The sequence below is a fragment of the Tachypleus tridentatus genome, chromosome 10 (genome assembly GCF_004210375.1).
Source record: "Tachypleus tridentatus isolate NWPU-2018 chromosome 10, ASM421037v1, whole genome shotgun sequence".
In the NCBI taxonomy this organism is placed as follows: domain Eukaryota; kingdom Metazoa; phylum Arthropoda; class Merostomata; order Xiphosura; family Limulidae; genus Tachypleus; species Tachypleus tridentatus.
The window spans coordinates 25,948,859-25,965,582 of record NC_134834.1 but is presented as its reverse complement, the minus strand read 5'-3'; the positions used below and the strand labels follow the sequence as shown (position 1 = coordinate 25,965,582).

Below are 16,724 nucleotides of genomic sequence, written 5' to 3'. Positions count from 1 at the left end.
ATGTACATTTTGTCATTGTTGTACTCTTTACAGCGTATGTTATCTTTGTGATGCTAGCGTAACAAACATTTTTCAAAGTTACAACTAGGTAATCTATAGTACTTATATTAACACAGTTGCAAAATTATCATATCTGTCATAAATGAAAAAAAAAAGACTCCATTAAACTTTAATCGGACGTTTGGCCATCTTTCAATTTACGATCTTGAAATCCGAAATTAGCTGTAAAATTAAATCTTTCTGCGTCTAGATACTCAAGCCTAATTTGTCCTTCTCGTTGTACACATAAATATTACAGACTGTCATGTTAGGTTTGCTCTGTTTTATTACTAAAGAACTTCAGTTACTGCTAGGATTAAGAACATGGCCTCGACAGATAAATCTCGTAAAATTGTTTGTTTTTCTGTAACTGTAAAACAGCTTAATGTACTTTCTGTGCTGCACTAACTGGAAGGGAGAGGCTTCGAATATTAGCGTAATAAGTTCTCGAGCTTTATGCAAAGTAGAGCGGGATGACAATAAAATTAGGTGTAAATACTTTACAAATATAAATAGTGATATATTTAAGAATGGTGCATATTAATGTGTATATTTACAGTGTTTGTAACTATCTCTAAAAAATTTCGAAATACGCTTAGACAGAAATACAAGAGTACTATAGAAATTCGATTTGTGGTCTCCAATGAGTGAGCAATATACAACTTTTAAATCAAGAGTTTGGTTCCCCGCAGTGGAGAGAATACAAACAGCCTGTTGTGTAACTTTGTACAAACAAAACGTTGGCTACTAACGTATCGTTAAAAACATTTACGAAATGCACAAGATAAAAAAGTACTTACAGTATAAGAAGTTTTGTCTGATTCATGAAAGCAAATTCTGGAACTATTTGAATTTTATTCGCAGCCAGGTTTCTGTGAAAAGTAAATAGTAGATATTCAACAGAAGCTCAAACATTAAAATAATGTGTGTAGTGAAGTTTCGGCAAACCTTAAATATTGTTATCAAAGAAACGGTTAAAGTATGACAGCAAACAATAACATCCCTTGTAAAATACTGCAATAAAAGAAACGGTTAAAGTATGACAGCAAACAATAACATCCCTTGTAAAATACTGCAATAAAAGAAATGGTTAAAGTATGACAGCAAACAATAACATCCCTTGTAAAATATTACAATAGAAGAAACGGTTAAAGTATGACAGCAAACAATAACATCCCTTGTAAAATATTACAATAGAAGAAACGGTTAAAGTATGACAGCAAACAATAACATCCCTTGTAAAATATTACAATAGAAGAAACGGTTAAAGTATGACAGCAAACAATAACATCCTTAAGAGTTCAGCATAATACAATAAAACATCCCTAACTGATGAATACTAGTGATGTAGACTGTTTTGTGATGAATACTAGTGATGTAGACTGTTTTGTAATGAATACTACTGATGTAGACTGTTTTGTGATGAATACTAGTGATGTAGACTGTTTTGTGATGAATACTAGTGATGTAGACTGTTTTGTGATGAATACTAGTGATGTAGACTGTTTTGTGATGAATACTAGTGATGTAGACTGTTTTGTTGTTTTTTTTCGCGCAAAACTACACGAGGCTATCTGTGCTAACCGTCCCTAATTTAGCAGTGTAAGACTAGAGGGAAGGCAGCTAGTCATCACCACCCACCGCCAACTCTTGGGCTACTCTTTTACCAACGAATAGTGGGCTTTAACGTCACATTATAAACGCACTCCACGGATAAAAAGAAAAGCATATTTGATGTGATGGAGATTGAAACCTACTACCCTCAGATTATAAGTCGAGTGCTCTAACCGCCTGGTTATGTTAGGCCAGTGGCGTAGACTGGATATAATTTAAATATGAAGAAAATTTTAACATGCTATGACGTTTCTTGAGTTTCTGAGTTAAAAAATTCGCTTTTGTTTAACTCAGTCAAACAGCGCGTTTCTTAAAAGTATACTAAACCGTAGACGGTGAGATTATGGTACACACCCCCATTTCTAGGCCGGTAGCAAAATGTCTCTTTGAATAAGAGATAGAGATTTGTGTATAGCTGGGGCGGGAAGTCGCTATTTTAGTTTTTAATTTGAAATTCACTGTTAAGATACCAAATAAGGAAATTCTACCTTAAATTCAATATATTTTATAGCCTATTTTCTAGGCAGTGATATACATCAAACAGTTACATATAGAAAAACAAAAATATCTAATTTTAAAAATATAAATCTATTTCCTAGTGTCACGCTGTAAGTTCTAAAGTTTATTTAAATTATCAAATTGTCTTAATCACAAACAAATGCTAATAAGTACATTAACTCACAATGCTTGCAGGTTTGGTAGTTCAGTAAGGACCTCCACTGGTACTTCAGTTAGAAAGTTGCCATCTAGCCATAACCTTTGCAAGTGTTTTTGATTTGACAGGCTTTTCCTTGGAACATGTGCAATTTTGTTTGCATTAATATAACTGGAAAAGCCAAGATAAAATTTATCGTTTCATTTCTAACGTCGCACAAGGATTTTAAAATAATTTAATTACTAATTTATTATTAATCGTATATTTACCTGAAATCACTTACTTAAGTCGCTAATTAAAAAGGTAAAAATATTATGTTACTGCTTGAATTCAGAAGCAAAAAGGTGATGTAATAATGCCGAGTTAAAAATTTTAAGCTTAATTAAAATTCTTTCGTTTTATTGGATAAATCCTTCACCTCGAATGTTTTCGCCAATCAAAACTAATTACGTAACATGAGGGCGTGCTCAACAAATAAAAAAAAAAGCCAAAAGATTACAAAGAAATATTTAAGCTTAGGATCGCAATATATAATACAATATCTCGTCATTTTCTCAATAATAACTATAAGTAGTAACAATAATGTTATTTAATTGTTCAATAACAGAATTTGAATAAGGAACTCACTAGCTTGATCTATTTAGAGAACAAGTAAACTAACTGCTCAAGTGAATATTTTCCCGTATTAAAAGGAGATCGTAAGTCCATCCATCCATCCACAAAGACATCAACTTTTATGTTAACTATGATGTGATCAACCTGTTAAATCATGAATGGAACCACAAACACTTGCTTGTATGAAGGTCTTATGTGAAACTAAAAACTGAACCGGCCCGCCATGGCCAGGTGGTTAGGGTCGCGGATTCGAATCCTTGTCATACCAAACTTGCTTGCCTCTTTTAGCCGTGGTGGCGTTATAAAGTTACGGTGAATCCCACTATTCGTTGGTAAAAGAGTAGACCAAGAGTTGGCGGTGAGTGGTGATGACTATTTACCTTCCCTCTAGTCTTACACTACTGGATTAGGGACGGCTAGCGCAGATGACCCTCGTGTAGCATTGCGCGAAATTAAAAAACAAACAAACAAACACAACTGAATTTTTAACAGCCCCTGAATTATGAAAATAAGAAACGTAGAACTACCGACATCACATAAATAATTCAGATAAAGTGAAACAACTTCATGGTAAACAACGACAACAAATTATTCCTAAATAACACTGATCATACAGTAAGCTAATACTATATATATATATACAGTAAGCTAATACTATATATATATACAGTAAGCTAATACTATATATATATACAGTAAACTAATACTATATATATATACAGTAAGCTAATACTATATATATATATACAGTAAACTAATACTATATATATATACAGTAAGCTAATACTATATATATATGCAGTAAGCTAATACTATATATATATGCAGTAAGCTAATACTATATATATATATACAGTAAACTAAAACTATATATATATACAGTAAGCTAATACTATATATATATGCAGTAAGCTAATACTATATATATATATATACAGTAAACTAATACTATATATATATACAGTAAGCTAATACTATATATATATGCAGTAAGCTAATACTATATATATATATATACAGTAAACTAAAACTATATATATATACAGTAAGCTAATACTATATATATATACAGTAAGCTAATACTATATATATATACAGTAAGCTAATACTATATATATATGCAGTAAGCTAATACTATATATATATGCAGTAAGCTAATACTATATATATATATATACAGTAAACTAAAACTATATATATATACAGTAAGCTAATACTATATATATATGCAGTAAGCTAATACTATATATATATATATACAGTAAACCAAAACTATATATATATATAGTAAGCTAAACTATATATATACAGACTATACTATATATATATACAGTAAGCTAGCTATATATATATGCAGTAAGCAATATATATATATATATACAGTAAAACTAAAACTATATATATATATGCAGTAAGCTAATACTATATATATATATATACAGTAAACTAAAACTATATATATATATATACAGTAAGCTAATACTATATATATATATATACAGTAAACTAAAACTATATATATATATACAGTAAGCTAATACTATATATATATACATAAGTAAACTAGTACTATATATATATATACACAGTAAGCTAATACTATATATATATATATACAGTAAGCTAATACTTTATATATATATACAGTAAGCTAATACTATATATATATACACAATAAGCTGATACTATATGTATATATATACAGTAAGCTAATACTATATATATATATGAAAGCTTAAGAACATTTTGACAGTTGCTATTAATTTTCAACTTTAATTATGCTTATTAATAAATGTAACTTTACCAAAATCTACGTTTCATAGAAGTGTTATTGCTCATTTTATTTGGATCACAAAACTGGAAAATAGGCTATTTGAGCTTTATCCATTACGAGGAATCGAACTAAGGATTCTAGCGTAATAAGTCCTCGAGCTTTACATTGAGATACAGAAGAACGAAGTATTAAAAAATGGTGAAATACAGGAGTAAATGTGAAACAGTGTTTTAAAATTGCAGGATTAAACAACACTTAGGATTTAACTCACAGCGTTTCCAGGGTTGGTAGGAAACGTAACGCTTCTTCTGGCACATGCTCCAGTTTGTTGTCTTGAAGAGATCTGTTTATCAAATATAATAAACAGCATTAGTAGGTTTAAACAAATAAATTAAATAATACGATAGACGGGTAAAGAATTATTGAAGTTATAATAGCAATGACATTGTTTAGAAAAGTAGAAACAGCTCTAAAACAAAATCAAATGTTTACGATTTTCATATAATGGGAGAACTATTCTCGTGTTATTACTAAAATACACAATATATATTTTCAAAGTACGTTGAAAAGATGTGGAAATTACCAATTATTCTTGTATTTCGTAAAAATTGAACTATAAAGTTTTGTTTTTGTCTTTTATAAAGGTATAGATACCATTTGTTTGTTGTTTAAACACAAAGCCATGCAAAGGGCTTTGTGTGTGATTGGCCACTGCAGTATTGAAACTCGATTTTTAGCGTTATGTGTCTTCAAAGTTATCGCTGAGCCACGGATGGGGGGCGGAGAGATAAAAGTGCAGAATTGTTTGTTTGTTTTGGAATTTCGCACAAAGCTACTCGAGGGCTATCTGTGCTAGCCGTCCCTAATTTGGCAGTGTAAGACTAGAGGGAAAGCAGCTAGTCATCACCACCCACCGCCAACTCTTGGGCTACTCTTTTACCAACGAATGGTGGGATTGACCGTCACATTATAACGCCCCCACGGCTGAAAGGGCGAGCATGTTTGGCGCGACGCGGGCGCGAACCCGCGACCCTCGGATTACGAGTCGCACGCCTTACGCGCTTGGCCATGCCGGGCCGAAAGTGCAGAAATAGCACAGTTTATATTTATATTTTTTGGCACTGAATAGATTTAAATTAATCTGCGTGGGAATGTAACAAAGAAAACATTTTATTATGACATGGCCAAGCGTGTTAAGGCGTTCGACTCGTAATCCGAGGGTCGCGGGTTCGCATCCCCGTCGCGCCAAACATGCTCGCCCTTTCAGCCGTGGGGGCGTTATAATGTGACGGCAATCCCACTATTTCTTGGTAAAAGAGTAGCCCAAGAGTTGGCGGTGGGTGGTGATGACTAGCTGCCTTCCCTCCAGTCTTACACTGCTAAATTAGGAACGGCTAGCGCAGATAGCCCTCGAGTAGCTTTGTGCGAAATTAAAAAAAAAAAATTTTACTTTAAAGAAGTTAAACTGATTATTATAGCTGTTTAATAATTAATACTTTACTTCAAGAAAGATTTGAGTGCTGAAAAAAAACTTCAAATAAAATAAGACATGCATATATCTAAATGATAACGATATTAAAAAATACAAACAAACTAAAACCAAATTCAAAAGAAAATAGAATCTAAAAAAAAGTCTTGGAGTGCATTCAAATATTCTAAATCACTAGATTGTCGGGCTTAATACAGCGTGAAACGACGTAACGGTAAAACTCATTTATTAAATGAGGAAAGTCAGAATTTAAGGTACGAACAAGAGAAAAAGAGTCAGAGACAGGAGTGATATTTTAAAAAAAATGTGAATACGAAGATAAACGATAAAAAATAATCGCATCGCTGTGTTCTAAACAAGAGTTCCAGAGGCTTTGAATAAGGAGATTCTAATATACAACTAATATTTAATACGTGCATAAAATTCCAGAACATTCTATTTATGGCCCTAGTTATTTTAGACTAATGCGACCAAGTACGTATGTATGTATATATTTATATGTTTCTTAAAGTTTTAAGCTTCCAGCGCACCAAACTATAAAGAAGGATATGTGTCTTATGACAACACCGGAATCCAGGGGGCAAACCATGCTCACGAACCACAAACATTTACACTTTATTCTCGTGCTGAACAAAGTTAAAAGCATCTAGATAGTCTTTTTAGAAAGTAAAGTAATGGTTTTAAACACAACACAACTTATATACTGTTACATAGCACAAACTTGAATTTGTTTGTGACAAAGTACATGAAGGCTATCTGATATATTGCTACTGTCCATTACTGGACTGCTAACCAGAAGAAATGTAACCATTTAACAGTACACAACATCCGTTTCGGTCCGCACATAGTGGGATTTACTGATACGTTATTATCTTTCCATGAATGAAATAGCAAGCATTTTGGTGGAATTTTAGATCCTATAGCTTATTAGACCAGTGCCTTATCCTGTGAGTTCCTAAGCGCAAAATCACAATCAAAATGAGCTTAAATCTAACAAGCATGCAAGTTTGTACATTTAGAAAATAGATTTATTGTAAGTTAAATAGGCCGCATATATATTAACATGTCATAATATAAAAGAAAACAATTTAATTCATATTCAGTAAACACAAAATCAGCCGAATAAAAGGAATTTACGTTTCTTTTTTACTTTCGCGCAAAGCTGCGTCCACCGAGAGGAATCGAACTTCTAATTTTAGTGTTGTAAATGCAAAGACTTACTGCTGTCTCAGCAGTATAAAATAGTAGTATGTCAACATCACTCTTATAACATACTCTATTCTCCAAAATGTGAAGTGTAACTCTGAGGTAACGGGACTCGAGCCATGTACCCTTGGATTCGGGAAATTGGCACGCTAACAACTAGGCCACCTCCGGCTCAGCGTTAAGAAAAAAGTGTAGTTATCGTTGTATGTGTAATTTATTGACTTTGTGGAGATCTATTATTTGTTTTATTAAGATGTAGGTTAAAAGTTTGCGCACAAGAACTTGGTAATTTAAGATCTACGTCACTTTTGTTTGTTTGTTTGCAATTAAACACAAAGCTATACAATAGGCTATCAGTGCTGTGTTCACCAATAGTTTCGAAACCCAGATTTTAGCTTTATGAGTCCAGAGATTTACGGCTGTGCCGCTAGGAGGGGTTACGTATTGATTAAATTGCACTGAATGAATGTAATGAACCTATATATAGGGACATATATAAGACACCTGCTGGAGACAACATTTAACAAGTACTGACAACAAATGATTGCGCATTAATCCATGGTCTCAAATCGAAGTTGACCGAGTAAAACAGCGCGTTTTGTTTATTATTGAATATTTGGGTGTTAGTAACTGGTTAAGCAAAAGCTCTGTGCTAAAAATAATTTTAAACGACCAGGCAATGTTAAAAAAACCTGTAGTTTTATCATCATTTTAAACGTTGTTTAATCCAAACGTATCTTTCACTTACAAAACTTTCAGCTTGTGGAGTCCATTGAACACATTTGGTGATAGCTGCATCAAACTGTTACTCCCTAAGTTTCTAGAATGTTAAAAAAGTTTAAACATTAAGATTTGCCATATAGCTTTTCATTCTCTAGTATGAGTTTTTCATTTCCTTTAATTACCAGTTCGTTTAAATTGTTGAGAAAATAAATGTTAATCCACAAAACTTTGAGTTACAAATCAAGAAAATATAATAAATAGGTTTGAATAAATCGTAATACTCATTGACACAAGTGCAAATACAATAAATAGGCTGAATAAATAGTAACAAGAAATAGATCAAGTACAAACTGTTATGACATCATACTATAATGGAACTCTTACTTATATGATACTGGAAAAACCTTTTATTACACGACGTGCAACTCTTAACTACGCGAAATTTTATCCTGTGTGCATGTAGATTTACAATAGTGGTCACGGATAACTTTATTTTTCTCCATTATCAGGCTGCAAATATGACATCATGAAACGTAACACGCTGATCTAATGCACTAGCGCCACCGATAATTATAAATAATCTTTCTACTTACGAAATAATGGAACTGATCTTCCAAAAAAAATAACTTTTAGACTAACTCGCTGCGGCAAGGAATATGAAGGTTTTGAATTCGAAACAAATGTTATTTACTTTTATTACGAAAGTAGAAACACGTGAACGTTCTTGTTATTTTAAACAAGAAATACATCAATTACAAACTGTTACGAAATTATTTCAAACAAGAAATGGATCTGGTTCAAAAGTAGCAATGATAAAAAATTAAAACTAACTGGTAATGTTTTGTAAAATAGAGCATTTGTGCGTACTATGATTAATACCGCATTCACTGATGCTGTAGGAATTTATACAACATGAACTTTTTAAGAATAACTATTGTTAAAGTTTTAATACCATTCACGACAGTTCGTCACGAAAACGTTGCTATCCACAGGGGTTAGAAGGTTCTCACCATTATTTTCTGACAGAAGGCCTGAAGACAGAAATAATAACACTGTGTAATTTAAGCATAGCTATTCTGCCATATATGTCAAAAGTTTTTTTTCTTGAGTTGTTAAAATTCGAATCAGTTCGAATAGCCACTTCTACTCTCTCTTTACTATCACAAAACGTTGTTTATTTACGCGGTTTGCTTTTGCGGTTATAAGTAGTAGTTAAGTTTAAATACGAGAAAAACAAAAATAAAGTTTTGAGTACGTTATTATCGGCTTTTTTAACCCTGAAATCAAATTTAAAAACCGACGCGAAATGAAATCTCAAAACAAAGCTAACCGAGTGGATAAGTGAATTTTCTGTAATCGATAGGAGAGGCACTAGTATGTTTAGTTTACTGACGTGTATAGTGTTGTCTGAGGTAAAACAAAACAAAACAACTGGTACTTACAGTTCTTCCAATTGTGGTAGATGAGAAAATGCGAAGTCTGACAGCTGGCTTATTTTGTTGTCGCTTAGATCCCTGAAACGAAAAAGAAAAATGGAATTTGTCACAATAACATGAAAGACTAAACCAACTAGAGTTTCTTATTCTCGGGTGGGCCCAGCATGGCCAAGCGCCTTAAGGCGTGCGACTCGTAATCCGAGAGTCGCGGGTTCGCATCCCCGTTGCGCCAAACATGCTCGCCCTTTCAGCCGTGAGGGCGTTATAATGTGACGGTCAATCCCACTATTCGTTGGTAAAAGAGTCGTCCAAGAGTTGGCGGTGGATGGTGATGACTAGCTGCCTTCCCTCTAGTCTTACACTGCTAAATTAGGGTCGGCTAGCACAGATAGCCCTCGAGTAGCTTTTTGCGAAATTCAAAAACAAACAAAACTTATTCACGGGAATCTTGAAACGAGTAATCACAGTAATATGATTAGCAGCCCCTGGATGCTCAAGTTTAAATTATTATTGCGTCAAACTTCTGGTTCGATTCCTGCGATGGGAACAACTAAGGTAACCCATTGTGCTGCGTTATACTCAAAAAATAAGCAAAAATAATATCAGAACATTTTCAGTCACTGCTTACATATTACATCATTTAGTTTGAGACTCGCTGAAAATTGATTGGATAACTCGACATTTACTCTAAATCCACACATAACTTGCCGTCAAACCCTTTGTGGTTTCACTAAATTAAACAAAAAAAAGGCCCTATCGTCGAGTACGCGCATTCTTGAATCGGTAAAATTTCTTAAAATTTTGCTTGAACACAGATTTTTACAGTCAATACAATGGAAGCTATACATAAAGAGCTAAGCCTATTAAGGACAAAAGATAAAATTATTCACACGTAGTTCAAAACCGAATCCTAAACTGTCGCTTTTTTCATTTTCTCTTACGTTAATCTTTTGATGAGACTTCACTTTTAAGTCAGATTAAAATACTCAAGTTATAAGGGTGAAAGTTAGTTTACAATACTTAACGTTAATAGGAAGGCCAGTGCACAATACTCATGTTATTAGAGTGAAGGTTTGTTTACAATACTTAACGTTAATAGGAAGGCCAGTGTACAATACTCGTGTTATTAGAGTGAAGGTTAGTTTACAATACTTAACGTTATTAGGAAGGCCAGTGTACAATATTCACGTTGTTACAGTGTAGATAAGTACTCACGTTATTAGAGTGAAGGTAAGCTTACAATACTCACGTTATTAGAGTGTAGGTAAGTTTACAATAGTCACGTTAGTAGAGTAAAGATAAGTTTCCAATATACTCACGCTATTAGAGGGAAGATAAGTTGATAAATTTACGTTATTGGAGTGAAGGTAAGTAATGTAAAAAAATTCGCTTGGAAGCAGGCGAATCTCGATCAGATGTTGCCAGAGCTGTGAATGTCCACCCAAGCACCATCACAAGGCTATGGAATCGTCACCAACAACATGGATCAACTCGTGACCGTCCACGATCTGGCAGACCTCGTGTGACCACGCCCGAACAAGATCGCTACATCCGGTTACGTCACCTTCGGGATAGGACCACCACTGCGACGTCTACTGCCTCAACCATACCAGGGCTGCGTAGGATTTCCGATCAGACCGTGCGCAACCATCGACGAGATTCTTAGGCTCCATGTGCAACCCATCATGGTGAACGTCAACGACGTTTTTCAACATGACAACGCCCGTCCTCACACAGCCCGACTCACCACTGTCTCCTTGAGACACCAGAACATCAACGTTTTTCCCTGGCCCTCCAGATCACCAGATTTAAACCCCATCGAACATCTTTGGGACGAGTTGGACTGACGTCTGCGACGGCGACAACCTCAACCGCAGACTCTACCCCAGCTTGGAGGAGCTTTGCAGGCTGAGTGGACAGCCATTCCACAGGATGTGATTCGTCATCTCATCGATTCCATGTGCAGGAGATGCCAAGCAGTTATTGATGCTCACGGGGGCATATTCGTTATTGACGTTAAACTTCAACTAGTGAGCGTGAACTTCGCCTTTGCAGACTTTGGATGTTCAGTAGTGAATGTGCAAAGTTTCACACATGTCATACAGAACTACTCGGAATAAACTTGTTAACAATTTGTCTCATATTTTGCCTTTTGCGTTTCTTTTTTTGAAGAGTATATATCCTTATTACTAAACGAAGGACATTGTTTGATATAAAGCCCAAAGCTACATAAAGGGCTATCTGTGCTGTGCCCACAACGGGTATCAAAACTCGGTTTCTAGCAGTACAGGACTAATGACATATCATTGTCCCATTAGAGGGCATTAGGGAAGGAGTAAATTTAGTTTTTGAAAAATACAAAGCCAGGGATATTGTGAAGTGGAAAGAAACGTGCCATTCTTTTGAAAAACTAAACCTTACAATATAAACCACGATAACAAATATCTGAGTTTACGTGTAAAAGTTAATGAGAGCAAAATTTTTCAAACAAAGTTAAATAAACATTTCTCCTTTTTGAATGTATTATCAAGTTATTATTTGAAAAAAGTTACTATACTTTTTAATAGGTTTTTAACAGACGAGAAATAAAATAAATCGATCTAAAACTCAGGAACTATTTCTTAATTTGATAAAAATACAAACAGTTTCCATTTTACTTATACTCTACACATTACTGATAGAAGTAGAAAATAACTTTATTTCTGATGATACTCTACACATTACTGATAGAGGTATAAAATAACTTTATTTCTAATGATACTCTACACATTGCTGATAGAGATATAATATAACTTTATTTCTGATGATACTCTACACATTACTGATAGAAGTATAAAATAACTTTATTTCTAATGATACTCTACACATTGCTGATAGAGATATAATATAACTTTATTTCTGATGATACTCTACACATTACTGATAGAGGTACAAAATAAGCTTTATTTCTGATGATACTCTACACATTACTGATAGAGGTATAAAATAACTTTATTTCTAATGATACTCTACACATTACTGATAGAGATATAATATAACTTTATTTCTGATGATACTCTACACATTACTGATAGAGGTATAAAATAACTTTATTTCTAATGATACTCTACACATTGCTGATAGAGATATAATATAACTTTATTTCTGATGATACTCTACACATTACTGATAGAGGTACAAAATAAGCTTTATTTCTGATGATACTCTACACATTGCTGATAGAGATATAAAATAAACTTTCTTTCTGATGATACTCTACACATTACTGATAGAGGTATAAAATAACTTTATTTCTAATGATACTCTACACATTGCTGATAGAGATATAATATAACTTTATTTCTGATGATACTCTACACATTACTGATAGAGGTACAAAATAACTTTATTTCTGATGATACTCTACACATTACTGATAGAGGTATAAAATAACTTTATTTCTAATGATACTCTACACATTACTGATAGAGATATAATATAACTTTATTTCTGATGATACTCTACACATTACTGATAGAGGTATAAAATAACTTTATTTCTAATGATACTCTACACATTGCTGATAGAGATATAATATAACTTTATTTCTGATGATACTCTACACATTACTGATAGAGGTACAAAATAAGCTTTATTTCTGATGATACTCTACACATTGCTGATAGAGATATAAAATAAACTTTCTTTCTGATGATACTCTACACATTACTGATAGAGGTACAAAATAAACTTTATTTCTGATGATACTCTACACATTGCTGATAGAGATATAAAATAAACTTTCTTTCTGATGATACTCTACACATTACTGATAGAGATATAAAATAACTTTCTTTCTGATGATGCTATACACATTGCTGATAGAGATATAAAATAACTTTCTTTCTGATGATACTCTACACATTGCTGATAGAGATATAAAATAACTTTCTTTCTGATGATACTCTACACATTGCTGATAGAGGTACAAAATAACTTTCTTTCTGATGATACTCTACACATTACTGATAGAGATGTAAAATAAACTTTCTTTCTGATGATACTATACACATTGCTGATACAGGTACAAATAAACTCTTTTTCCACTGATATTTCTAAAGGGCCCCCCCAGTGGCTCAGCGTTATGTCTGCGGACTTCGAACGCTAAAATCCGGGTTTCAACACCCGTGGTGGGCAAAGCACTGATAGCCCATTGTGTAGCTTTGTGTTTAATTAAAAAAAAATAGTATAAAGGTCTTTATTATATCTGTACTGTTTTCACGCTCTCTGAAGCTATATTTTCTAGCGATGTGATTCACGAGTTCGGTGCAATTGTACGTAACTTGACAAATATCTGCCTTCAACTTGTTTTGTTCTGCATTTATCTTTTTTTCCCCTATAAACTGTGTAAAGGCTGAGAATCTCTTCAACCACGTCTTTCTTAACTTGAATCTAACCGGGACATTTAAAGCCTTATTAAATCCTAGTGAAATATGGACATTGATTTTTTAACCCCACATGCTGATAAAATCCTATATTGAGAAAGTATAAAAATGAAAAAAATTTGGAAATATAGATAAACCAACCCGTTCCATCAACTCACATAGAAAATCGATTCGCTTTTCAAGATAAACTGGCAGAGAATGTACAACGTGCTACGTATGAAGAAAATTTTAAAACAAGAATCTGGTCTTAGGCTGAAGTTCTATAAAACCAACCTGAAAATATGGATTTGGAATGTCTAATCAGTTAGACGAAGCGGATTACAATTATCCGTTGTTTACGACCATAATGTCAGCAGGAAAGGTATATATGTTTCAAATGTACTAGTATTTAAGTTACGTTTATAACTGTGCTTAAGTTTTTATAACTCCCTTTTTTATATTTCAAGTACTTTTTGAATGAACAACCGTGAAAACATTTCAATGGAAACAGTCTTACAAAGCGCGTCACCTAATGTGACTGATAGGGAATGAAAGAGGCCCGGAGTGACTGTGTGGCAGCGTGCTGTGTCTTAAAGCTATCTAGTATGTTTGAGCCCTTACTGTACAAAAAAAGAAAAGAAAAAAATGCCCTCCATTTTTAAGCTGCGAATGTATTATAAGAGTAGCAGTAAATACGTTGACGTGGATGGTAACTGTTAGAGTACTGCTCATTATTACGGACTGTGGCAAATAGTCCTAGTGGAATAAATACCGAATAACGATTGAAATGAATATTACATTTTAATTTGTTTATGAAGAGTTTATCATTTATGTATAAGGGTAACAAACAGATGTATCTAGGTTAGTAAGTCATAAATAGTAAAAAGCATAAAAGCACCTTGCAAGGGCTTCAATTGGCTTCGTAATGGGCTATCTGTATTGTGCCCACCACAGATATTGAATCTCAGTTTTTAATGTAATAAGCTTTCAGAATTACTGCATAACACTGGTAAAATACTGACTTTAAAAGTTTATTTACCTAAAAGAAAACTTTTTGTTAAACATTCAGAGGAACTAACCAGTAACATAACGCTTCTCTAAATTCTTTCGAAATATATCTCTTCCGATTATTATTACATTGTAATTTTTTTTATTTATCTATAACTTTTTAGGATGTTTTTAGACAATACTGGGGTCGTTAAAACAATGCAGTTTTGAGCATTTCAGCGAAGCTCTAATTTTATCCGAAATAATACGAATACAAGTATTGTTTTGATTGCTTCCTGATACATAGTTATATCATAAATCCAATGAAGTCTAGCAACATATCACATGGTTATTACTAAAATTCCTTTTGTAAAGAAAAATAGAAATTTCCAGATTCGATATTTGTAATTTTACAAACATCCATGTTTTTATTATTATTATTTTTAGGGTAAACCACGGAGGACCTATATTCAAGGCTTAATAATTCTTCCAGTAAGGACCTAGCCTCTTATATCCACCAGCTATTTTGGATCACGTGACACGAGTTGTCATTGACTATTTTGGATTAGTTTAATAACACCTATCAGTCACGCTCACATACGGACTACAGCGTATTTTGTTGAAGCTGCTCGAGTTATTAATATGTTTTGATTAGGACGGAATCTATCGCTTGAAGTAATGGAATAATATAAGCTCTTCTGTATCAGTTATGTTTCAAGATGGACGTTTAATCATGAACGTTATAATATGGTGGATAGAGCCAAGCGAACGATCGATGGTCAGATATGAAATTAATTATTTCGTGTCAATTTCCCACAGGTTTATTATTTTCTTTATAAACTTCCTGAATATATTCATTAAAGCGTGTAAGAACTGATTTACGGTAGCACTATTCACGTGGTTCATCCCGATACTGGGTTGTGCATTAAAAACATAATTTGTTTAATTACTCGATCACATGTCATGTAATGGCTTCCATTTAGTGTTGTTCTTCCAAAGATAGAGGTTCTGTTAGATTATAAAGGTTTTCAAGTCGATAAAATCTTCGTTGGAGTAAGAAGGTTTTTACATTGATGTGTGTTTTCTTATTGCAAAGCCACATCGGGCTCAGCCCACCGAGGGGAATCGAACCCCTGATTTTAGCTTTGTAAATCCTTAGACGTACCGCCGTACTAGTGGGGGCTTTACACTGCTGCAATCTCTGTTGCATTATGAGGGTTTTTGCATTGATACAGTTTTTGTGTTGATGGAACCTTTGTTCGAGTTGAGGACTTTCATATTTATAGAGTCCATTGGAGTATGATGGTTTACACATTAGTCTCTGTTGTATTATGAAGGTTTTTATGTTGATGCAATCTTTGTTTGAGTAAGAAAGTGTTTTCACTGATAGAGTCTCTGTTGGATTGTGAAAGTTTTTTTTGTTGATGGAACCTTTGTTTGAGTTGAGGACTTTTATGTTTATAGAGTCTTTTGGAGTATGACAGTTTACACATCAATAGTCTGTGTTAGATTGTGAAAACTTTTGTGTTAATGGAACCTTTGATAGAGTTCGAAGACTTTCATGTTAACAGAGTCTATTGGAGATTGAAGGTTTTCATGTTGTGACAAAGGAATCACGTGATATGCCGATGTATAACTGTATTAATCAGAATCGTTTGATTTGTGCTGATGATTAAGAGAGAGAATGATTATCAGTCTTACAGTTACATACGGAAAAATGAATGACATCAATTACTAAAGAAGATAAATAGATTTGTTTGTAGTTTAGCACAAAGCCAAACAA

General features: G+C 33.4%; 1 protein-coding gene across 2 annotated transcripts in view; it reads right to left on the bottom strand.

Moving 5' to 3' along the window:
- The window catches only part of LOC143228914 (uncharacterized), a 112,056-nt gene that overhangs the window by 31,099 nt on the left and 64,233 nt on the right, over positions 1-16,724 (bottom strand). Inside the window, exons 2-6 of one of the 2 annotated variants that reach the window (XM_076460362.1) lie at positions 9,558-9,629; positions 8,141-8,212; positions 4,969-5,040; positions 2,336-2,479; positions 840-911 (exon numbers count right to left, since the gene is read on the bottom strand). In XM_076460362.1, coding sequence (XP_076316477.1) covers positions 840-911; positions 2,336-2,479; positions 4,969-5,040; positions 8,141-8,212; positions 9,558-9,629 — 432 coding nt within the window. The remainder of the gene's footprint in view (positions 1-839; positions 912-2,335; positions 2,480-4,968; positions 5,041-8,140; positions 8,213-9,557; positions 9,630-16,724) is intronic. The other variant, XM_076460364.1, reaches the window with a different exon arrangement.